General features: G+C 40.6%; 3 protein-coding genes across 9 annotated transcripts; 1 reads left to right on the forward strand and 2 right to left on the reverse strand.

Moving 5' to 3' along the window:
- The first annotated feature begins 205 nt into the window (after positions 1-205).
- tardbpa (TAR DNA binding protein a) lies at positions 206-5757 on the forward strand. Of its 5 annotated transcripts, none has more exons than XR_011981770.1 (7): positions 206-946; positions 1832-1995; positions 2420-2560; positions 2951-3136; positions 3225-3309; positions 4133-4279; positions 5027-5757. XR_011981770.1 is itself a non-coding variant. In XM_072696738.1 (6 exons), the coding sequence occupies exons 1-6, from the start codon at positions 706-708 to the stop codon at positions 4225-4227; spliced, it is 912 nt and encodes a 303-aa protein (XP_072552839.1). In that variant the 5' UTR covers positions 206-705; the 3' UTR covers positions 4228-5757. The 5 variants fall into 5 exon arrangements, 3 of the variants coding, with proteins under 3 accessions (XP_072552839.1, XP_072552837.1, XP_072552838.1); XR_011981771.1 differs by having other exon boundaries at positions 2966-3136; XM_072696738.1 differs by having other exon boundaries at positions 4133-5757.
- Positions 5758-6335: 578 nt separating this feature from the next.
- sst6.2 (somatostatin 6.2) lies at positions 6336-9297 on the reverse strand. 3 transcript variants are annotated; one of them, XM_072696740.1, is made up of 3 exons: positions 9166-9297; positions 8588-8797; positions 6336-7374 (listed from the first exon to the last, which is right to left on the reverse strand). In XM_072696740.1, the coding sequence occupies exons 2-3, from the start codon at positions 8744-8746 to the stop codon at positions 7171-7173; spliced, it is 363 nt and encodes a 120-aa protein (XP_072552841.1). In that variant the 5' UTR covers positions 8747-8797; positions 9166-9297; the 3' UTR covers positions 6336-7170. The 3 variants fall into 3 exon arrangements, with proteins under 3 accessions (XP_072552841.1, XP_072552842.1, XP_072552840.1); XM_072696741.1 differs by having other exon boundaries at positions 8588-8773; positions 9162-9297; XM_072696739.1 differs by having other exon boundaries at positions 9162-9297.
- A 2522-nt stretch (positions 9298-11819) lies between these two features.
- Positions 11820-21608, reverse strand: pgd (phosphogluconate dehydrogenase). The gene is made up of 13 exons (XM_072696955.1): positions 21509-21608; positions 20392-20467; positions 20115-20294; positions 19966-20031; positions 19753-19871; positions 19406-19475; positions 18540-18674; positions 18188-18377; positions 15357-15487; positions 14643-14776; positions 14204-14303; positions 12762-12884; positions 11820-12324 (listed from the first exon to the last, which is right to left on the reverse strand). Exons 1-13 carry the CDS (start codon positions 21514-21516, stop codon positions 12205-12207), a joined length of 1452 nt encoding a protein of 483 aa, XP_072553056.1. The 5' UTR covers positions 21517-21608; the 3' UTR covers positions 11820-12204.
- Positions 21609-22631: the final 1023 nt, after the last annotated feature.

Here is a 22631-nt window from a genome sequence, read left to right on the forward strand (position 1 = left end):
TCTTCTAAATAAACTCGCGCTTTTGCCAAGCGAACCACATTTTACAGTAAATTACGCAACATTAATGATCTGTATAATCAAATACTGCATTTTTATTCGTGTTGTTGTGAATCTTTTTAATTCCACAAACACAACAACCCCCCTTCTCCTAGCCGGAAGTGAGCTCTCCCGGGCGATGACGCTGTTGTTTCGACGAGGACGTCGCGGAGGCCATTTTGATGGAAGTTTGAGGGTAGAGAAATAAGCAGGCGGGTTATTGTTGTTGTTTTTTGTTGTTTATGAAGCGTAGTGCGGTGTTTTATAGGGATAGAACAGCAGTTAAATACCTATTTATTAATACTCTGACGAGCTTCAGCCCTTGGCTTCGCTTGTCGCGGCGGAAAGCTTCCTGCCATTCATTGAAACGCCAGGGAGCTGGGAGCTGATGGACGGTGGTCGCACGAGCGGTTTACTGTTTATAACCCCGCGTTCCCCCGATATCAGCAACCACAGCTCTTATATTTGATAGCTAGATTCGAAGTTAGAGATTCGTGCAGTGTGTGCATTTCCGACTCGAGTATAGGTGCAGAATCTGCGCGGTCTCGGCTTGCAGCTAGCAGGGCTAGGATAGCTACCTGAATAATTCAGTAAGCGTGGTGGCTAACGCGCAGCTGCTAGCACAGAGCGAGCGCCCGCCCGCAGTAACGTTCACCGCCCGGGTTCAACATGTCTGAGTGTTACATTCGCGTAGCTGAGGATGAGAATGAGGAGCCGATGGAAATCCCCTCCGAGGAGGACGGCACCGTGCTGCTCTCCACCGTAGCAGCGCAGTTCCCCGGCGCGTGCGGCCTGCGCTACCGGAGCCCCGTGTCCCAGTGCATGCGGGGGGTGCGCCTAGTGGAGGGCGTGCTGCACGCGCCGGACGCAGACTGGGGCAACCTGGTGTACGTGGTCAATTATCCGAAAGGTAGCTACTGCAGTGCATCTTACACAGAGGTCCAGGTTACGTGTGTTTTACAGCACATGGGAGCCAGTTGCGTTCACACCGTTGCTGTTCATCTTTTCATGATTCTGTGCATTATGTTTTCACACCTGCCTCTGTTATACTTTATACATGTCTCTTATTTCTACCTGCCTCATTTGCACACTGTCCACTTTAGACTATGGATGGATGGATTGATCTCTTTATTAATCCCAGAGGGAGTCACGGACACTACAGCAGCACAAAAAGTACCAAAGTAGTGAGAAAGCAAAAACTAAAGCAGAAAAAAAACAATTTGATGTGTAGTTAATAAAAAAGCACCATTTTAATTACATTGCAATACAAAAATGAGTAAAAATACCTAATTACAAATGATTAAAATAAATAGCTAAAATGCAAAGAGTGCAGCGGTTGCATAATTCCTATGCAGTGGTGTAGGTATCCTGAATTGTCTGGAGAAATATGTCCTGTATGTTGGAGACACTTAGACTAATAGTGTCTGTGCAACGTAAACTTAAGTACAGCCTGTGCATGACAACCAGGTATACAAATAGCTGTGATGTGTGTGTGTGTGTGTGTGTGTGTGTGTATATATATATGTGTATATATATATATGTGTGTGTATGTGTATATATATATATATGCATTTCATAGTGGCAGTGCAAATGGCAAACATATTGCATTTATTCTATAAGCAGTTCTGTCTTTTTGCACCTGGTATCCTACCTCATGCTCAGTTGCCGCTTGTTTGCTGCTTTGCATGTCTGTTTTATTAGAAATTCAACTTTATAATCTATATTTGAACTGTGTGGTTAATGAGATGTATATCAAGTTCTTTACACCCTTCTTAACCTTTCTGTTCCTCCCCAGATAATAAGAGAAAGATGGATGAAATGGATGCTGCCTCTGCTGTGAAGATTAAGAGAGGCATTCAAAAAACCTCAGATTTGATCGTTCTTGGCTTACCATGGAAAACATCTGAGCAAGATCTGAAAGATTATTTCAGCACTTTTGGAGAGGTCATAATGGTACAGGTTCGTATTGCCCAGTGTGTCTATAACAGACTTTAGTTGGGACCAATGCTCTGCAAAGTTTAGTGGTTTCCTTGTTTAATACACTTAAACCATCAGCAAGTGCAACCACATAATCGCAGTTCACTAGATTTCAGCAAAATTATGTTTTTATTTAACTCTGAACTTGATGTTTTTGATTCAGTACAATTTTTTTTTTATTTTAATCATTATGTGCTGCTGATACTTTACATTTTCCGATCTGTATTTAAATATTTTATTGAGTTAAATTTCAATATGGAAAAACTATCCATACTTTGTGTGGTGCTGTTCATTAGTTGATCTGGACATGTATGGCAAACACTAAGCTGCAGTGCTTTGACCATCCATAGACTTGATCCTGGTTTAATGTGGTAATACTCAAGATTTTGTGTTTTTTCTTTGACAGGTTAAGCGAGATGTGAAAACTGGAAACTCCAAAGGATTTGGCTTTGTGAGATTTACAGACTATGAGACACAAATTAAAGTCATGTCTCAGCGGCATATGATTGATGGAAGGTGGTGTGACTGTAAGCTCCCCAACTCAAAGGTAAAACCCGAGTGGGCAACTGTTGAACCAGGGTGTACGGTCTTATTCTTTAAAGGCCAGTGTGGCAGCAGGTTTTTCGCTCCAAACAAGCATGAGTAGACCTCATATAACAATACTTCAGTTCTAGAAAACCAGAGTTCTGCTTATTTGGAATAAAAACCTGCAGCCATATTGTCTTTTTGTGGGTGAGATTGGACACCCCAGAATCAATTACAATTTTAATGTAATATATACATAGCCAGGCATTGTGGCATTGTGTAGTGTAATGTATAAAATAGACTTGTCTCGCTTTGGTAGTAAATATATATATTTTTTTAATAAGAGATTGTACTGTTGTGATTTGTTGTGAACACTGCATGAATAGACCTTGTTTTCTATTAATTGATCTAGTATTTCCTGGAACAGGCTGGGCCGGATGAGCCTATGCGGAGTAGGAAAGTGTTTGTGGGTCGTTGTACTGAGGACATGACTGCTGATGACCTTAGGCAGTTCTTTATGCAGTATGGCGAAGTCACAGATGTCTTCATTCCTAAGCCTTTCCGGGCATTTGCCTTTGTCACTTTTGCTGACGACCAGGTCGGTTTTAAGCGCTTTTGGTGGAGTTTTTATTTTGCTGTTTGCTTGGCTTACATCTTGTAATTGTGTGATTTATTTTGCCCTCCAGGTTGCCCAGTCCCTGTGTGGCGAGGACCTGATCATAAAGGGCACCAGCGTGCACATCTCCAACGCAGAGCCTAAGCATAATAATAGTAGGCAAATGATGGATCGTGGTCGTTTTGGGGGGTTTGGGCAGGGCTTTGGTAGTAGTCGCAGTCCCAACAGCAGTGTGAATTTTGGGGCTCTTAGCCTCAATCCAGCCATGATGGCAGCTGCCCAGGCAGCCCTCCAGAGCAGCTGGGGTATGATGGGCATGCTGGCCAGTCAGCAGGGTCAGACGGCTGCCTCTGGCACTACTGCGGCTGGCCAAACGAGTGGCAGTAGAGATCAGAGTCAGAGCTATAGCACAAGTGGTAACTATAACACCACCAGCTCTGCTAGTCTTGGGTGGGGTGCGGGCACTAATTCAGCCTCTAGCAGTGGGTTCAGCTCAGGCTTTGGGTCCAGTATGGAGACCAAGTCTAGTTGGGGGATGTAGAGTTGCTTTTGAAGTGTCCTAATTTCTAGATTAAATGGTAAGTATTTTGAGAAGAGAGTTTGTAGCCAGAACGTATGTCCCTTGTATTTAGAAGATATTTGTGTTGCTTTTTGTTTAATGAAAAAAGAAAAGGACAAAAAAAAGAGAGAATGTTATAAGTGAAACTGATTCTCTATAAAACTGAGTGGTTGAAATTGCAAGAGTGGTCTAAACACTAAGTAGAAAATTAGAATTTTGTTTTCATTGATAACTTATTTTGGCTATATATTTGAATATTGAGATCTGAAATGTGGATGAGTTTCATTAGTGTTTCAGTGCCCTCTCAGTCTTATTTAGAGATGCTGTTTTTTAAAGCCTGGTTTGAATTGTGTTGTGTAGAGTTGTTTGCATTTTTTGTTTGAAGTTTATGGTCAAGCCTTCACAAATCTCTTCTACAGTTCACCACCTCTTTTCCAATTTCCCGGGAAGAAGCCCCTCGTTGGCCGCAATGTTCGAGCGATCTCAGTATCAGTACCCTTCTTCCCATGTGTAAATGCTTTGCCATCAAAGAACACAGCTTCACTCTGCATTTACTGTGTTAGACGGTGGGTGTTGTCTTTTTCTCCCCTTTTTCATGGATGATTCTGTCCAATATGTAACGCTATGAACGAGTGAGATGGTGATGGATTGTGGGCCAAGAGAGTGAGAGACTGAATGAGCGAACGGACTGAGAGAGAACATGAACGCAAGTGTGAAAAGAGCTGGTTGTGCGATGCAAAAAACAAGATGACTGCAAGATGTGAGAAGAACCTGTGTGAGCGAGTGTGAGCGGCAGCAGCGTGTGTTTTCTGTAGCACCGTCAGATGGACATTCGTTGCATCCTTTATTCCCCTTTGATCTATCTCCTTTCCTCCCTTTTCTCATATAATCAAGCTTATATAGTTAAAAAAATATATATATATGTAGTGGAATGTCTAGAAATCTTAAGTATTTGTATTCTTGCTATATACTTGTTGTGAATGCTTGTATGGTGTGCGTGTTCTATCTCCTCCCTGTTACTGACCTCTAAGTGTGAACATGTGAAGTGGTGTTGTCTGTGAGAAGGCACTGGGGTGTGTGGCGGTGAGCGTGTGCTCTGAGTGTCTAAAGAGGGGTGATGTGGCGGTGAAAGTTGAAGAATCCCTATAGGAAGGTTGCATTTGTTAAGTGTTTTGAATGCATTTTATGTTTTGTGACTCAAAGGGAACTCTCTCAAATAAAACTAATTTGACTAGGTATTTGACAGTGGCTTATTTTTGATTGCTACAAAAAATTAATTGAATTGCAAAAACTTATTTAATTCGCATGTATAGGGACCTTGGACTCCGCTGGCCCAGGTTTACATCAGAACCCAGAATGAAGTCAGTTTTGGGGAAGCTGAAGACTGGAGTTGTAGTGTTGGCGGCCCCAACACAGTCCAACTGTGGAGATGCTGCCGAATGCCTTATACCTGAAAAGGGACTTCTTCACTTCACTGTAACAGGATCCCTGGAATCCCTATTGAAATTTAAATGGACAATTCCGAATTGGCTGGAGCACATGCCCAAAGAAACACAATCCAAAACGATGGGCAAAAAATATCTTTTTACGGAGACATGCCTGAACCCCTCAGTCCCATTTTCCAATGATTTTCTTGTTGATGCTCATGCTTTTTGTTTTGTTACTGACTCATTGTTTGATGGTAGACTAATTCATCTGGCTGTTAAATTTCTGTTTTTGATTTGTTTCTTTACAGTTACAACATGCAGGTTTTAGCCATTGTAACTCTAAGTGGTCAGACTTTACTCACAGTTAAAAATGCCTTTTTGTTGTTTTTCTGAACAGTAGCTTGCTCATTTCTGCCATGAGTGAAATGTGTAGATTGACGGGACTTTGTGAAATGTGTGGGCTGTAATGGGGGTTAGGCGGTGAATGATCTGGATCTCTGTGGTAATTCCCAATAAATAGGCCCATAGGAATTGAATCACTGTATTTTTAAATTCCATCCACAAGTCTCATTTTAGTCGTTTAAAGTGTAAAATAAACATCTAATTTTACAATCAAACAGTGTTTGACCTATACAGAGTTTATGGTTGTTGGATTTTGGTTTGGGGAGATTGTGGGGTTAGAAATTAAACCTGAACAACTTGGTCAAATTGAGATGCCTCAAAAATGTGGCTTTGCAGTAGTTAAACCTAGAAATAACATTCTTCTTTATCATCAAGGATGATTGGATTGTTGCCTACACTAGTTTTTCATGTTTTTTTTTGTTTGTTTTTTGCTGTTATGTAAATGTACAGATGAAGATTAAAGATTTGTTAGTGGTCCTCTAGGTGGTGCCAGATATAGATTTGTTAGTTTCTGAGGATGTTTCCCCCATAAAATGACCAGAAAGTGCAGATAATGTTTATTTACTATTTTTTTTAAATTTATTTATATTTTCAGTCAGGACAGGTTGTGAGGGATCCTAACTTTTTCTGTATAGAATTTGAAAAGATTAATGTTGCTACCAAGAAAAGTATGGATATTCCTCAGTGTGCTGCAAAGTCACGTTCTTGAGAACACCCAAAACATTGCATATAGATCATGTAATTAGGTCTGTTGACTGTAATATTACTATTTAAAAGTAGTCTGCAAGGCATATTGTTCAACAATTTCAGTACAATGATTTTTATTTATGTAGTTGTAATCATTGTCAGTGGTTAGTGATTGCTGTCCTGTTACCATTTTATGTCTGAATTCAGAATCTACTGATTAATTTACATTTTGGATCAAATGTTGTACCTCAATTGTCTCTTGTGGTTTTTAAATCCATGTACAAAAAACAAACCAGCTTTGAACATGATAAACACACAATTCTTAGAAGTTCTTTTTTACATGTACAGGTGGTGAATAATGAATATTGTGTAGCACTGTGCAGAGGTTTTAGGCACCTGTGAAAAGTAGAAGGAAAAAACTCCTGGGCAGTTCACTAGTAGATCACTAATACTAGAATAAACACTAACACATATACAGGATGTCATGGTTTTACATCCCTGTGTTCATTAAAACATTTGAAGTTCTCCTCGTGGGAGTCTAGTATTATTTTTAGTTCTCATTCAGCACCTGGTTTGGCACATCAGTGCTTAATGATGGTAAATCAGGAGAGCCACATACATGCTGGTTGGGGGTGTCCAGGAGAAATCTAGAACCAAGCTAGGTTCTTCAAACAGGCTCACAAGATCTCAACTACCCGGCAAACATTCTTCTGCATTTAAATGATGTGCTTAGGTGTTTGAAGACTCTGCACAGTACTAGATGTGATGGGTGTTAGCATAACATTGGTCAGACATGTCTGAGAAGACAACCACCTGAGAAAACCAGAGTCATCCATTTCATGTTTATTAGTACTCAGGGTTTTAGGACTGTTCTCTTAGTAATGCCATATACAGGATATCAGGTTAAACAAGCTGTTGTTTACTTTGTATATCATTCAGTATTAGCATGCAGAGAAGGTCTTCCAGAAGAAGTTCTTGCAAGGGGATTTCTCCCGAGCTGGCAGGCCCAACACAGACCTTTCGCCCAGTTTACCATTCAGCAGCTGCTCCAGGTCCAGTGCTCCCAGGTCTTTAACAGTCATGTTCAGTTCAGCGAGGTCTGACATTATCTTCATCAGTAAGTCCTTCTGCTCTTTTGTCAAAACCTGAGTAAAAGAAATGAGATCTGTAAAACATCTATAAACTCTTACATGATCGATCATTGAACAGTTCTGATGTGCTTGCTGGTGACAGTCTTTACCACACCACAAACAAAACTGAGGATTGACACAGTTTTCATCCCTAGTGTAGTGTACATTAGTACATTAGGATAACCCAACTATCAGCAAATGAAAGCTGAGGTATTCAGCTAGGTTGTGCTGATTATGCAAATTCTCTTTAACAGTAAAAACAAGATAAAACAACCGTTAGAGATTTTAATGTCAAAAGAAAAACAGAAGCATTCAGTAGTTTTCAGTAGTTTCTACATTATGGGTCAGTTTTCCAGACAGGGATTACGTCTAGTCCTGGACTACACAGCATTCTGAATAGAAACCCTTTGAAAGGAAACTGTAGTCCTGGACTAGGCTTAATAACATTCTGGGAAAGCAGCCATGTATGCCGTCACTAATGCTCTTGTGACCGATTGCAGTCAAATCATTGCAGCAATTTAGAATAAAACCTTTCAGAAAAGTAGGGGCTGTTACTGCAGCAAAGGGGCGTCAAACTCCTAATTGGTCAACGTAGCCCTATACAAATTTTGGAGGAAATGTTTAACAGTGAACTTGTTATACCTACACATTTTTTTATTATAATATTTTTAAAACTAATATTAGAAATGTATTCTTGTATGAAAACAATTATAAGTTGTGACAAATCAATGTTTCTTAACTATTTATTTAGTAGACAGAGGGATATAAGTGTGTATATATATATATATATATATATATATATATATATATATATATATATATATATATATATATATATGTTGTCCTGCAAATAAAAACCTTTTAAGATAAGGATTAAGAAAATTAAAAAATAAAAATTTTTAAGAAAATTACATTTTCTTAAAGTCAATGTAATTCTTAAAGTAATTTTAGAGCATTTTTATTATTAGTCCATATGGAAAGAACAACTTCCAACAACCAGATTTAAAAACTCAAAAATGTCAAACATATGAAGTTTTTTAAATAGCGTACATATATTTGTATATATTTATATATATGTTTGCATATTTATATATTTACTGATTTTTTGCGTCTTTCAGAAACCTTTATGCGTATTTTGTTATAACAACCCCTACATATAAAAAGTGGTAGTAAGCCATGTCAGCTGGTGGTAGTAGTAGTAGCAGTAGTAGTAGTAGTGTGGCCTCACCTCGATGCTTTGTGGCAGATTGTTGTCTATGGGCAGGGCATCAGTGCTGGTTCCGCTCCATGCGATCAGCAGCAGAGGTACCAAACTCAGCAGCATTCTCATAATGAACATGCCCCCGTCTGCTGCTCCGCAAGTGTCCCCTCCGGCATTCAGAGCCATACTTTTATACAGCACTCACAACAGCCACTGACACAGAACACGGGTGATGAGCTAAATGAAGAGATTTACTATTAAAAAAAGACCCACTTATGTGACATTTCTCTGTGGTTATTCATGAAGGTCACGTAACATTACAATCCAGCCCACAGTCCTTCAATCCATGTTTATTTTAAAAATATGAGGATTAAGATATATGTTTATGATATATATATATCATAAAAACAGACTTCACCACAGTTACTAGCCCAGGGTTTATATTTCCACAAGGTTTCTAATGAAGAAAAATGCCAATGAAATCATTTTGTCAATCATATGCATCCAGTCTGAGTGAACGATGGTGTCACCTTCCAAACTGGAACTGCAATGAAACATGCACAGCAATAGAAACATGCTTTTAAGATAATAGCATACATACACACATCAGATGAAGACCTAAGTCATGTCACGGAAGAAACGGCAGCAAACTCAGAGCACCTCAGACTTCACTGTTATTACCAGCCTGCGTCTCCCTCAGTGCAGCCTGTGCATAATTGATGAGCAGGAAACAGAAGAGGGTGTCCACTTACAGAGCTGGCACACCACCGGCTTGGAGCACTCCATGATGATTCAGCAGCACCCACGCTCTTTCATCCGAGCCGCTATTATAAGCTACCCTAGTTCTGCTGCATGCTCGCTCTCTGTCTCTCTCTCTGGCATTAGCACTCATTAGGACATGCTGTGTTCCTCTCTCGAAAGAGGCCTTTAATTATAGATATGTTCTTATCCAATGGGCTAATTGCGTCCCGGGCACTAACTATACCAGACAAACATTAGTTTTAAATTAGCCAAAGAGGGGCTGAGGGGTCTTATCATCTTTGAATCGAATAGCATCAGCAGGACACTACTAAGTAGCTTCAAGTTCTCTCTGCTGTTGTCATTAGATTCCTGGGACTTCAATTGGAAGGATGTTTTTGTCTTTAGAAGGTCGTTGTAATGTGTCTGAAAGGTCGAGGACACGCATCCCATTAGTTGCTCTTGTACAGTGCTGTTGTAATTACCCATCCTGTTTCATGACTAACACACTTTGTGCACTCAGTAACACTCAAGTGTCCATTCAGTGACATCATGTTGAAAGCCAAGCTAACGAATGAGCAGGCCCGGACAGACTGTAGCATCTGAGACGGGAACTGATGGCAGGGAGGGAAAAACTTAGTGATCACACATCCATGTGACTCTTCCATTCACTAAGTGAGTTGTAAAAAAACCCCAACTAGCAGTAATTAAGATTATAGATTATTAAGCCCCCTATCAAAGTTCTTTTGATGTTGTAATGATTTTCAATGAAAGCCTATGTAAAAGTGTTTTAACCCAAAATAAAGTGTTTTATTATTTATTTCTATTGGTCCATTCATTTGGACACTATTTAAAGAACTAACAGGCTCACATTACGTAAAATAGCATAAATGGAGATATAAGGTTAACAGCAACAATATGCAATTTTATACCATTACCCCAAGAGCAGCTAAACTTACTTAATAACATACTTCATCTATTTCATGAAATTGGAGCACCAGCTCATGCTCATGTTTTGCCATATTAAAGTGTAATAGCTCTATTGTACTGCTTTAAGATGCTTTAAATGTTCTACCTCATACTCATTTTAGTTTTCGATGTTGCCTGACACAACTTCTAATTGAAGTTTCATCTAAAATGAGTTTAGAGTTACACATTTGCCAAGTTTTACATATTTACAAGTTTCTTGAATAAGAAACATTTCAGCTTTTTGGGGTATATGCTTCATAACTATTGCATTGATGGTGCTCCAAAAGTTGTGATGAAGGGTCACGGTGCAACATTTCCAGCGTAATTGAGTACTGTTGGTACTATGAATTCTGTCTATTGTCTCGCTCACCACCAGCCTACATAGCGTTCAATGTAGAAAGTCCTGTATAGTGAGAAGTAAATCAGTAAACAAGTGCACCATTTCTGACACAGCAAATTTTTCAATGATCCAACCCTATTTACCTCATACAAGACAAATCCATTATTGAATTTTTGGCTTGAGAATGAACAGATGGATTTTGTTTTAAGGATTTGTTTTATGTTACACACTGAATCTGTCATAGTTTCTAGATGTACTGAAACACTCTAAAAATCACTGGTTTTCTAAGGTCGACACGCTGATGGTTTTTATTTGACATATATACACCTATTCAGTCTCCCACAGTTTAGTCAGTCCCATTCATGCTGCAGTTCTCAGAAGTGTGCTTTTTGAAAGAGGCACAATACAGAAGAGTTCATTTACCAGCCTGTTTAATACTACGGGATAAAGAGAGGTTAGAAATGTAGGATATGGACACTTATGTGCTTTTCTCATGTTTAGTGTGCCTTGTTTTTAAGTAAATAATAATAGGGTTAAAACTTTAAAAAAATGTTTTTTTTGTAATTTTATTACAGTTCTAAAAATTCTGAATATTAAATCTAATCCCATGTATTTCTTTTAAACCATGTCAAAGTTGACTATATATATGATATGCTCATGTAAACAACCTTCTACACTAACAAGCCTTAGCACCCTCTCCTGGTCTTACCCTCTCACTACAGCCATTGAGGAATACACATATTCAGTCACCAGTTTATTAACTACACCTAACACATACACTGAATAGATTTTTTTATCAGGTACATGAACATGGCTAGAGTTAGTACTTGCATATGTACCCTAGATGGTAGATGTGGGAGGGTATAGGGTATAAGGTAGGTGTAGCTAATAAAGGGACAACTCTGCATATCCTCTAAGGCAAGGATGGACAATTCTGGTCCTGGAGGGTCGGATTCAGGTGCAGTTTTGTGCTTTTACAGCTCAAGCTCATCTGATTTAACAGATTTAGTGGGTCAGAGCAGGAAAATTAGCACACTGTGCTGGACTCCTGCCCCTGTTTCCCACCCCTGCTCTAAGCCATGGCTGTAAAATGGCTCTCCTTTCTAATAGGAAAGAATGGTTAACATGTCTTGTGTTGAGTATTCCTACACAAAAATAACAGAGAGCTGTGCTTACCGTGGGCAGTGGGAAAGTGAAGAGGACAAAAGCTAATTAAAAAGGGATTGTAGTCTTTATTTAGCCTAATACAGTGCAACAGTTAACCGTAATCCATGGTTAACACTGTGAACTCTAGGGCAAAACATGATCTCAGGCATGGCCTTAGCAACACCACAAAGACCTGGCCCTACACTTCACTTCTCACTACTTACAGAAAAGAGAGAGAGTTTGGAAACAGTGTACACACTATTATATCAAATTCCATCATCAGTAGAACTTTACTTCAAGACTTCATAAAAACTTTAAATAAAGTTTAAGTGGGGCTGTTTTCCATTATTCAGTAATCAAGTGCAGGTGAAATGTATCTTGCTCTGTTGCCTTGGTCCCTCGCTCTCAGACAATGGAGCTTCCTGGTGTTTACTGGAATGGGAATCGGAGTTTAGGCGTTGTAGGATGTTGAGGAAACGTTTCCACCATGGCCTGTCCAGTTGGTGTGGATAAAGTGGCCAGGGTTTGAGAGCAACTCATATGTGTGAGCACCGAAGTAGTCCCTCTGAGCCTGTAGAAAGCAAATAATGCATAATTACCGCACTGTACTTGTGGTACACATAAACATGGAGAAACTGATACCCAGTAGTGAAAAAGAGTGTAAAAATATGTATACAGTCTAATATAATTGAATAAAACATTCTAAATTAATATAATATAAACAGAAATCAATACAATTGAACCCTTCAGACACCTGTTCTCACATACAATATGATCATAAGCATGCACATAAGTGCTACAATAGTTGCAGTAGTAGTAGTAGTATAAATAATTATATCTACCAGGTAATGTAAGCACCCCGCCCATGTCTCTAAACCCCTCCCCCACAACCTGCAGCTCTAGTCTCAGCTATGACTACACTCATATGTGACCCTCAGTAATCCCTGTGCTATGCCATATGGCCAGTGGAGCAACATGCTCATATCTCTGCTGGATAAAGGGGTTTACCTGCAGCAGGTTAGCTGGGAGCATGGCATGTCTGTAGCCGTCATAGAAGGACAATGCCGTAGTGAAGGAAGGCATGGGGATCCCCAGCTCAACTCCTGTACTTACAACCCGCCGCCATGAAGCCTGGAGCACAAAAAAAAAGAAGTACGGTTTGACTGGACAACTAAAAACCCAGTATACTAAAGAGGAGATCAGGCTCCATGAGAGCTTCACAGTTGGTACAGAAAATATTCAAGTTCTGACAAAAATCTAATGCACACAATTGTCTCCTTTCCCCCCCCATTTCTGGGGGTGTCTGAAGTTTGCTTTTTGAATTATAAGCACTAGCTAACCAGTAACAAAAGAGTATACCCTCCCAATTAGCATTATATAACCTGCAAACCAATTGAAAAAGTAAAAGCAATAGTTCAATAAGACAAATATAATTTACACAAGTTTCTCCTCACCCCAAATCGATCAGTTGATCAGTTAACAGATGTTCAGTCGAGACATTTTTGGTGTCCAATGTTTACTTCTTCAGTTTTGCACTGGAGCCATGTCAAAAACCATGTCCATGTCATTGAGTAAGAGACTAAAGTATGTGGATTCTGACACTATATGACTATATGTTGTCTAGAAGAATGAAGCAAAGTACAGAGGGTGTTGTAGTGTGTAGGGTGTTTTAGTTAAATGGTGCATTTTTATAGTTGTTGTTAGAGCTTGAGGGGTTCTAAGCAATTGTGAAAAACGGCTTGTAGCTAAACAGCGCTAACTGAAATGGTATACGCTTCATAACTCCAGTGTAAACCTAAAGAAGTAACTAAAGACATCAGGTTCTTTAGGTTTGCACTGGAGCTAAAAAGCTGACATCAAGAATATTAACCTCATATCTCCAGTGAGTTGGGGTAAGGGGTGTGTTTGGGGTAAGGGGAACATTGTGTACGTTTTATAATCCATAAATACATGTTTATATTGACTTAATAACCTAGCCTGTCGAGCATACCTAGGCATAACTGTATTTAACCCCTTATTTAAACACTCTACGGCTTATTACACACGAATGATCCAGTAAATACAGTAACATCTGTGCAAACTGGTGGGGCTATTCTTTGGTAATAGAAGTGTGCAATAAATTGTTCGACCCACCGGCAGGTCTTCTGCAATTTAAGAGGATAATTTTGTTACATTTATGGCATTTTAGCTGCCGTGCTTAACCAGAGCGACTCACAAGGTTACAAAGTTACTATTACAGACGTGGGCCAATGCAGTGTCAGTCTTGCTCAAGGCCTAAGTATTGGTGTAGTGCACCCAGACTGGGAATCGAACCCCAGCCTCCTGCATGGTGTAATAGCTCACTGGCAGGTAGTGGTGTTATCTGTTGGCCCACACCAACCACCTTACACTGTTACACTTTTAAACCGCTGCAAAGTCATCAGTGTGAAGGCGTGTCCCACTTCCTGTACCTGGCAGTCCTGTACAGCATTACTAAAGAAGTCGTCTAGGAGCAGATTCTGCAGCTTTGAGTCCCGATCAAAGGCCTCCTTAATCTTTCCCAAGAAAACGCTAAAGGTACAGAGAGAGGTCATAATCATTAGTCAAAGTTAAGACAACTGTGAATATCTGACATTACCTCAACAGATATTACACAACATGCTTCAGTATTCACACAGAACAGACCTTTACCAGGAACTGAAACATTACATCTGCTTCCTCATGTGTTCTTTCAGGGTTGTGACACTGACGTTTGGCTCAAATATCACTTCTTTGTATTGTGTCTCAGTAAACAGAGCTTTCTGTACTGGACTCTGGGTTTATGCCGAGTAAAGAGCATACTGAGCATACACTGGCACCATTCACGCTTAGCCAGTACTATCTCTATGATCTAAGAAAGGTGTAACTTACCTCCGAATGATGCAGCCACCTCTCCACATCAGAGCGATACCTCCATAGTTGAGAGACCAGCCAAACTCATTAGCTGCCTGGCGCAGGAGCATGAAGCCCTGAGCGTAGGAAATGATCTTGGAGGCATACAAAGCCTGGAAGGGAAGATAATTTTGCTCAGTTTTTGTGTTCTGGAACTGACAAATATGCTTAATATATTTTACTCTAGAATATATTTTAATAGTGCTTCTTATTAATCGGGTGGGAGATAAAGATCTTTTTTGTGAAGATATTTTCACAATACACAATATTTATCATGTAATACGTCATCACAGACAAAATGCATCAGTAATATCTGATTCTTAAAAACTGCTAATTATATACTCTCCCTTAGTACAGTGACTTTTGTTCAAAATGTGCTGCACTTCATCCAGCTAAACCAGACTAATTACACTATAACACAGCTGATCAGGGCTCTATAAGCAATGAAGATATACTTGATATGCTGAGAAAAGTATACTGTGCATCACAAAAACAAAAAGTCTATGTAGGCCAGTGCTATTTGCTGTTTTGTTGGTCTCAAACCATTAAACACTGAATAATCGAACAACATTTAATAACAAATATAAATATAAAACATCCCATCTGATAAGGTAAAATAAAGGAGATTGAAGGCCTGACATCACTAGGGATGATTATGGTCACAAAACATTCAGACCCTGTAACTATACCAACCTTTCTAATGTCTTCAAGAAATTTGGCCTTGTCTCCAGTAAATTTGGCTCCCTGGGGTCCTGTGAGGCTCTTACTGGCCAGCACTCTTTCTTCCTTCAGAGAGGAGAGACATCTGGCAAAGACAGCCTCTCCTGCGGGACAGAAACAGGACATTCAGTGACATGAGCCGGCACTGCTAGAACAGAGCCTCTCAATTATGCATTTCTGGCAGGTTAATTAAATACAGTGTTATTATAGCATTCGCTCTGGCCCTGAGCAGCCCACCCATACAGCAGCATTTTTACATAAAGAAATAAGGAACGTAGGATAAAGCACACACTCCACATCTCCAGTTTCTGCTGAGTACCAGCCACTCTCAGTGCCAGTAGTGTGCTCACACTGAGAAATTCACTGTAACAGCCAGGGTAGGCATGGCATTTCCATTTACACATCTTCTATTGCTGACACTAACAAACATTTACAAATGTAGAAATTGGGGAATTGGACATAAATATAATGGTTTTTCATAGATGGTTTTAAATGCAGTGACATGAATGACTGTTTATTACAGAAGACCAGCATCACTTAAACGCCCTGCTCTTCCTGAACAAAAGACATGCCTCATTGTGCTGAGAGGACACGACGTGAGGACAGCAGCACTATCTGGAAAGACTCAGGAATAATCACAGTGTTAAAACTGTACTATAATATGCAGCTTCTGTGACACTTTCATTTTCCGGTCCAGCCAAAGCCACATTTACACATAAACAAATGCATAAAATGGTGCATTTAATAATCTTTGGTGTAACTGAATGATGTGAAGACAACCCTAGCCTAGAAAGATACACTAGGCACTAGCTACCAGCCTCAGCCAGATAATAACTGCTACTGCTCATGCTGACTAGAAAGCAACTTGAACCTAAATACGTAAAAAAAAAAAAAATAAAAAAAAAAAAAATGGGTGTTGCATCTGAGGTAATCTGATCAACAAAGCCATGAATTCCCAGTCACAATGTACAATAAGACCTGCTTTACAATCAGAGGCCATGCCCTGAAAACATGGACACTGTGTCAATAAGCAGATAATGAATCACTGACAATCACTCTGGCTTTTGTGAAAGCAGGGCTTGCCACATTAACAAACAGTTACGGCTCACAGTTACTTTGCAGAAGCAAAGACTTGAGTAAGCATGACTTTGTAATTTTAGCAGAGGCACAGTGATGAAAAATTTAAGGGAGGTGCAGCACAGCAGTGGGAAAAAAAACAAAAAAACTGTTGTGTCACCATGAACTAAGCACTACGCTCCTGATGGAATGCAGCCTATTGAAGAGAAATCCTCCGTCCCTCACTGTGGAATCACGTCTGCACACTTTCCCCCACTCTGCGCTCTAAAGACCACAATGCAGCCTTTTGTTGCCTGCACAGATCGTCCTGCCTGAGGACAGGCAGGAGTACTTTTCACATTCAGACACCAGATCCATGAGCTGAGAGTCAGTAAACCTGATGACACTCTGCATAAAAATCAAACTCCCCAAATCTAGAGCATGCCATCTGAAGAGGACTGCTGCAGAACTACACCACGGTTCTCACATCTCACTAGCTTGTCGTCCTGGAATAACACTTCTCAAGGTCACAGTCAGTCTGTTTAAACTTCCCTCCATCAAAAGCCAAAGCAGAAGACATAACAGAAAATCCTGCTTAGGTCACGTCACATCTGCTGAGGAGGAGAACAGCAAAGCCTTCAAGCTGCTTAAAGTAGCTTCATTCAACACTTGGAACCAAACCACTCCCTTACTTATCCGAACATTAGCAGCCTAACCTCATATTAACTCTCAACAGAACAACATTAAACACACTATATGGACAAAAGTATTGGGACACCTGCTCTTTCATGGTTTCTTCCAAAATCTAAATGTATTGTGCTTTTGTTGAAGTAACTTTTTTTTTTTTTTTTTTTTGCTGTTAAAATTGCTGTGAGGATTTGATTACATTCAGCGACAAGAGCGTAAGCGAGCTCAGGATGTTTGATGATCACCAACCCACCTCATTCCCAACTCAGCCATCTTATCCCATCCTAAGTATGGATGGAGCATCAGCCATCATTCCAGAGACCACAGTTCCACTGCTCCATAGCTCAATGCTGGAGCTTACTACCCCTCTAGCCTATGACTGGTATTAAGCATGGTGTCCATACGTTTATGTTTATCTGCTCCAGAGAGTCCTATTCTAATGGCAGTATGTCTCTAAACGGCCTAGACAAGCTGTGTGTGCATTTGCACATCTGTGTCAGCAATGGGTGCAACTTAAAGTAGCTGAATGCATTCATTAACACAAATAAACACAATGTTTAGATATACACAATACGTCCAAATGTTTGTGGACACCCCTTCTTATGACAGCATCTACTCTTCTGGGGAGACTTTACTGTACACTAGAGGTCAGTACATTGCTGTGAGGATTTAATAGAATTCCGCCAAATGAATATTAGTAAGGTCAGGTAGTGATGTTGGATCATTAGTTCTGGATCATAAATGCTACTTTAACCCATCCCAAAGGTACTGGATAGAGGTCCATTAAACCAGGTAACACAGTTCTTCTGCTCCACATCTGGATGCTGGCCTGGAGGGCTGTAAACTCCTCTAGTCAATTCTTGGAGTTGGGCACTGTGACCTTAGGCTCATGTCTGGCTGCTCCAGAGTGTCCCATTTTATTAGAAATTGTTTTGTGAAGAGATTACATAAGCTGTATGGTTGTGCAACTGAACACCTGTGTCAGCAATAAGTGCACCTTAAAATGACCAGATATGATTCCAGTTATATAACTGGATACTTTTGAACTAGGCAAGACATACCAATAAGTGTGACTGGGACACCGTACTCCAAGGCAGAGATGGCTGTCCATTTCCCTGTCCCCTTCTGTCCTGCACTGTCTCTGATTTTGGGCAGCAGGTGAGTGCCGTCAGAGTCCTTGAACTTGAGGATGTTGGCTGTGATCTCGATGAGGAAGGAGTCCAGCTCAGTTTTATTCCACTGGTCAAAAGCCTAAAGAAAAGTCAGACAGGGTGCATTAGCAGGAAGAGGTCTGAACAATGCCTTGAAGGAGGAAATCAGTCGGAGAAAATTGGTTTCAAATGACAATGGATTGAGGAACAAGGAAGCCCTGAAATATTAGCATTATAAAGGAGGAAGCAGCTCCTGACTCACCTGTGCCATCTCATCATGGTCCATTCCCAGTACGTCTTTCATCAGATGGTAGGCCTCACAGATCAGCTGCATATCGCCATACTCAATGCCATTGTGTACCATCTTTACAAAGTGTCCCGCCCCCTCATCTCCAACCTGTGAAACAAATGATAACGGACTTAAATAACAACAGAATACTCAGCAACTGTGAGTTTTCTGTGAGGGCTTCCTGCACAGAGACTTCATATCACACACACACGAGCACTGAACAGGTGTGAAGAACACCTTATGTCATCTTGGCTGGCAAAGGAATACTCAGGTACTGCTTGATAAATACACACTGTATACCCAAAAGTTTGTGGACACTTCTTTTCTTTTGAACGCAATCAGCTACTTTCAGTTGCACCCATTGCTGAGAAAGCTTGTCTGGTCCCTGTCGAGAAGTAGTGGCAATAGAATAGGGCTCTGTGGAGCAGATGAACATTAACCTATTGGGAGCATGCCTAATGCCAGAGATGAGCTAGAGCGATATAACCCCCTCCAGCATTGAGCTGTAGAACTGCGTGCTCTTGAATGATGGATGGTGCTCCATCCAATACATTTGGGATGAGCTGAGGAGTTTGGGATGAGGTGGGATGGGATAGAGACAGTTACCCCCACAAAAGCAGGATAAACTAATTTTAATAGCCTTGATTTCAGAAGAAATTATGAATGAGCAGGTGTCCCGATACTTACTATACTGTCACACTGCATACTATAGTGTATGTATACAGTGTATGTACAAAGTTTATACAAGGCATGTGTTATAAAGTCTTTATACAGACAGCCTTCAAATAAAGTGTTGAGCAGAATGTCAGAGTGTAAATACTTCCTTATAAGACACTCACCCAGTCACAACAGGGCTCCCCTGTACCGACCTTTGCAGCAATGCTCTGGAAAATATCTTTAATGTGTGGCCTGTATGTAAAAATAACAAATAATGAATAGATTTCTCACCTTAAGAACATGATATATACATGCACTGCAGGATTTCTATATTGTGGGTGTTTATGGGTTCTAATTTGCTTAAATGTTCACTGAACTGCCAATGCAGTCCAATTTCCCCAATATCCATATGTGCAACTGTGCCTTACTAAACATATATGACATTACAGCAAATAAACTAAACCACACTCATTCAGTTTATCAAACCACCATTTAAACAAGCCTGGTGCAACAAAAGTAGGCATCTCACCAAGCTTCCTTGTGTCCGCCTGGCATTAGTGAAGGTCCATAGCGTGCTCCCTCTTCTCCCCCACTAACTCCACTGCCCACAAACAACAGACCCTTGGCCTTCAAACTCTGACACCGCCGCTACACAGAAACAGACAACATGAATATAACCATATAACACACACACACACACCAGCAGCTGTTCATGAGACTCAACCTGTTTGCCTGAACTTACTGTTGTGTCTCTGTATTCAGAATTGCCCCCATCTATGATGATGTCTCCAGGCTGGAGAAGAGGAACCTGTTGAACAATAAGTGAGAGCAATTTCACAATTCTGGACAATTACGTAGATTCCAAACTGTTCCATTTAGGACGACATTTACCAGCTTGTCAACAAAGTCATCCACAGCCTGGCCGGCTTTGACAAGGAGTATAATGCGGCGAGGGGTCTTCAACTTGGAGACCATGTCCTCAAGGGATTCTGCACCAATCACTTTGGTTCCTTTGGCTTCATTTTTCAAGAAGTCATGCACCTTGGACACCGTCCTGTTGTACGCACAGACCTGAAAGACAGAAAGTAAACCAGGTTACAGAAATTAAAGAAGGATCTGATCCTCTGAGAACAAATTAAGACAGTAAAACACAGAGAAGGTGACTTACAACAAAGCCATGATCATTCATGTTCAGGATCAGGTTCTGACCCATGACGGCCAAACCAATGAGTGCAATATCCGCTCTGTGCAATGAGAGAAAGCAGAAGTTAGGAAATAAGAGGTACAGAAAACTAACCACAGTCAGGCTAATAATTCTACATGGGACACAGCTAGCCCGTAAATGATAGTTTAACAAATGAATGAGCTTAGTCATAATTTGACATTTATGTGCATATATATACACATCATTTAAAACCATTAATCTCAGCAAGACGAGATCTTTGCCTTGTAAACAATAAATTCACATTAGAACAGAAGCAGGTAAACATAAATGCAGCACGAATTAACAAGAATTCCTCATGTTGAAGAAAGCAGGTGAGATCTTGTGAGCTAGTTTAAAGGACAAAGCTTGGTTCCAGGTTTCTCCTGTATGCCCCCATCAGCCAGCTCACCCGATTCACCATCATTAAGTGCTGACTTACAGAACCAGGTGTTGGATGAGGACTCTAAAGAATACCAGACTCCCATGAGAAGAGCTGTTTTCATTAAAGCAGTGATGAAAGAGCCTTGTGCATATAGCTAGTTAATAGCATGCATTTTTACATTAGTGTTTTACTGAGCCAATAAACACCTACTGACCAGATTAGGAGCTTCTTTATTCTAACTTCCACAGACCTGTGTGCTTCCACAGGAACAACAGAAGTTCAGATCAGTGTTTTCCAGTTATTCTGCACCTGAGTCACATCATGGCCTGAAAATCAGGCCCTTTCAGAGGTCAGGAAGGCTGCAGCTAAAAATATTCAACTTTGCAGTGTATCTGGAGTAGAGAGGTCCATGCTCCATGTATAGAGTATTAATACCTGTCATGATAAACCTATACTGTGACTTGTACAACCAATCAGAGCACGGTAAAGCCAGTACTGGGCTGGTTAGGATGTATACATGCTTTAGATGAGCTATAATCAGACGGCTGATGTACAGTAGTGCCTGGCCACGCCAGCACGGGGGCTAGCTAACGTTAGCTGAACGGACAGCATAGAAACAGCGACCTCAGCGTCTTTCTACCAAGCCTAGTAGCTTCCACACTAAACACTAAGGCTAATATTCCAGAAAGAACCACTTACTGTGCCATGGCTGGAAGGAGACTGCTCGGTAAAAGTAATCGCACCCTGTCAGACGGAGCTCAGGAAACTGCGCTGCTTCTGCTGAACTTCCTCATTCAGCTCAGCAGCCGCCGCATAGGCTTTCCAGCGGACACGCCCACTGCATGACGTCGAACAACCGATGTCAGCCATTGGTGAATATATTCTGAGCCGAGAAATAAGAGCGATGATTGGTCCAGTGTCGTAGCCCCGCCTCTCGCGGTATCGATTCATGTCGTCCGCACGCTTGAGTAAACAGGACTGGGTAGCACCGGTTGGGTGCAGGTTTATGGCTTCGTAAGTTTGTCGTAATGAAGTTTTTATTAAGGATTTAGCTAGTGAACACCAGTAAGCATCAAATTGACGTTTCACCACTATTAGTTTCAGTAATTAAGACCTACTGTCGTTTTTACAGGATACCGTTCAGAACGAATCAACAAGCACACAGCCATGGAACCGACTCTTTAGATTCAATGGGACAAAAATTCAGTATATCCAGAATTATTATTTACTGCAGTATTCGATATGAATATGGTGAATATTGTATTGTGTGTTTTTTAATGTCTTTTTGTCGTGTTTTGCGGTAAACCCCCTGCTCAGGAGGTGGTGTACCCATGTAGCCAATGCTAAGCTCCACGTGTGTGTGGTGTAACCCGGTTCGGTTAAGTAAACCTGCCCGTGATAAACTCTTGAATGTACGTGGCTACAGATGGTGCAACAGGACACCTGAGAAGAGATCAGCACGTCGTTGGAGATCAGTGATGGGAAGGTCGATTCATTTTATAGAACCGATTCATTTGAACTACGCTTTAGTGATTCATTTCACCGAATCGATTCTTTAAGAATCTTTTTGTAATTTCGCACTCAACAATAGACACACGCGGGTCGATTCAGCTTAAACTGAGTCTCGGTTCGATTTAGTTCACGGAGTCGATTCTCTTCAAACTGAACAGCAACTGACACCGATCCTTAAGATTGACCAGTACGGTTGTAAATTTCCATTCGGCATACTGAACCGACTCTTTGAAAAGGAATCATTGCGAGGGAGAATATGATTCAGTTTACTAAACCGACTCCTTTGAACCAAACTGTTGTACTGGAGGGG

Source organism: Salminus brasiliensis, chromosome 14 (genome assembly GCF_030463535.1).
Source record: "Salminus brasiliensis chromosome 14, fSalBra1.hap2, whole genome shotgun sequence".
In the NCBI taxonomy this organism is placed as follows: domain Eukaryota; kingdom Metazoa; phylum Chordata; class Actinopteri; order Characiformes; family Bryconidae; genus Salminus; species Salminus brasiliensis.

What these genes read in the sequence shown, in the direction of transcription:
- tardbpa (XM_072696736.1), top strand. Translation starts at nt 706, where the DNA reads ATGTCTGAGTGTTACATTCGCGTAGCTGAGGATGAGAATGAGGAGCCG. An exon ending in CGTGGTCAATTATCCGAAAG is followed by an intron (nt 947 to 1,831) that starts GTAGCTACTGCA and finishes GTTCCTCCCCAG; the next exon opens with ATAATAAGAGAAAGATGGAT. An exon ending in TCACTTTTGCTGACGACCAG is followed by an intron (nt 3,137 to 3,224) that starts GTCGGTTTTAAG and finishes TTTGCCCTCCAG; the next exon opens with GTTGCCCAGTCCCTGTGTGG.
- sst6.2 (XM_072696740.1), bottom strand. Translation starts at nt 8,746, where the DNA reads ATGGCTCTGAATGCCGGAGGGGACACTTGCGGAGCAGCAGACGGGGGC. An exon ending in ATCTGCCACAAAGCATCGAG is followed by an intron (nt 7,375 to 8,587) that starts GTGAGGCCACAC and finishes TCTTTTACTCAG; the next exon opens with GTTTTGACAAAAGAGCAGAA.
- pgd (XM_072696955.1), bottom strand. An exon ending in GGGAGCCCTGTTGTGACTGG is followed by an intron (nt 18,675 to 19,405) that starts GTGAGTGTCTTA and finishes TTTGTTTCACAG; the next exon opens with GTTGGAGATGAGGGGGCGGG. An exon ending in TTCTTGAAGACATTAGAAAG is followed by an intron (nt 14,777 to 15,356) that starts GTTGGTATAGTT and finishes CTTCCCTTCCAG; the next exon opens with GCTTTGTATGCCTCCAAGAT.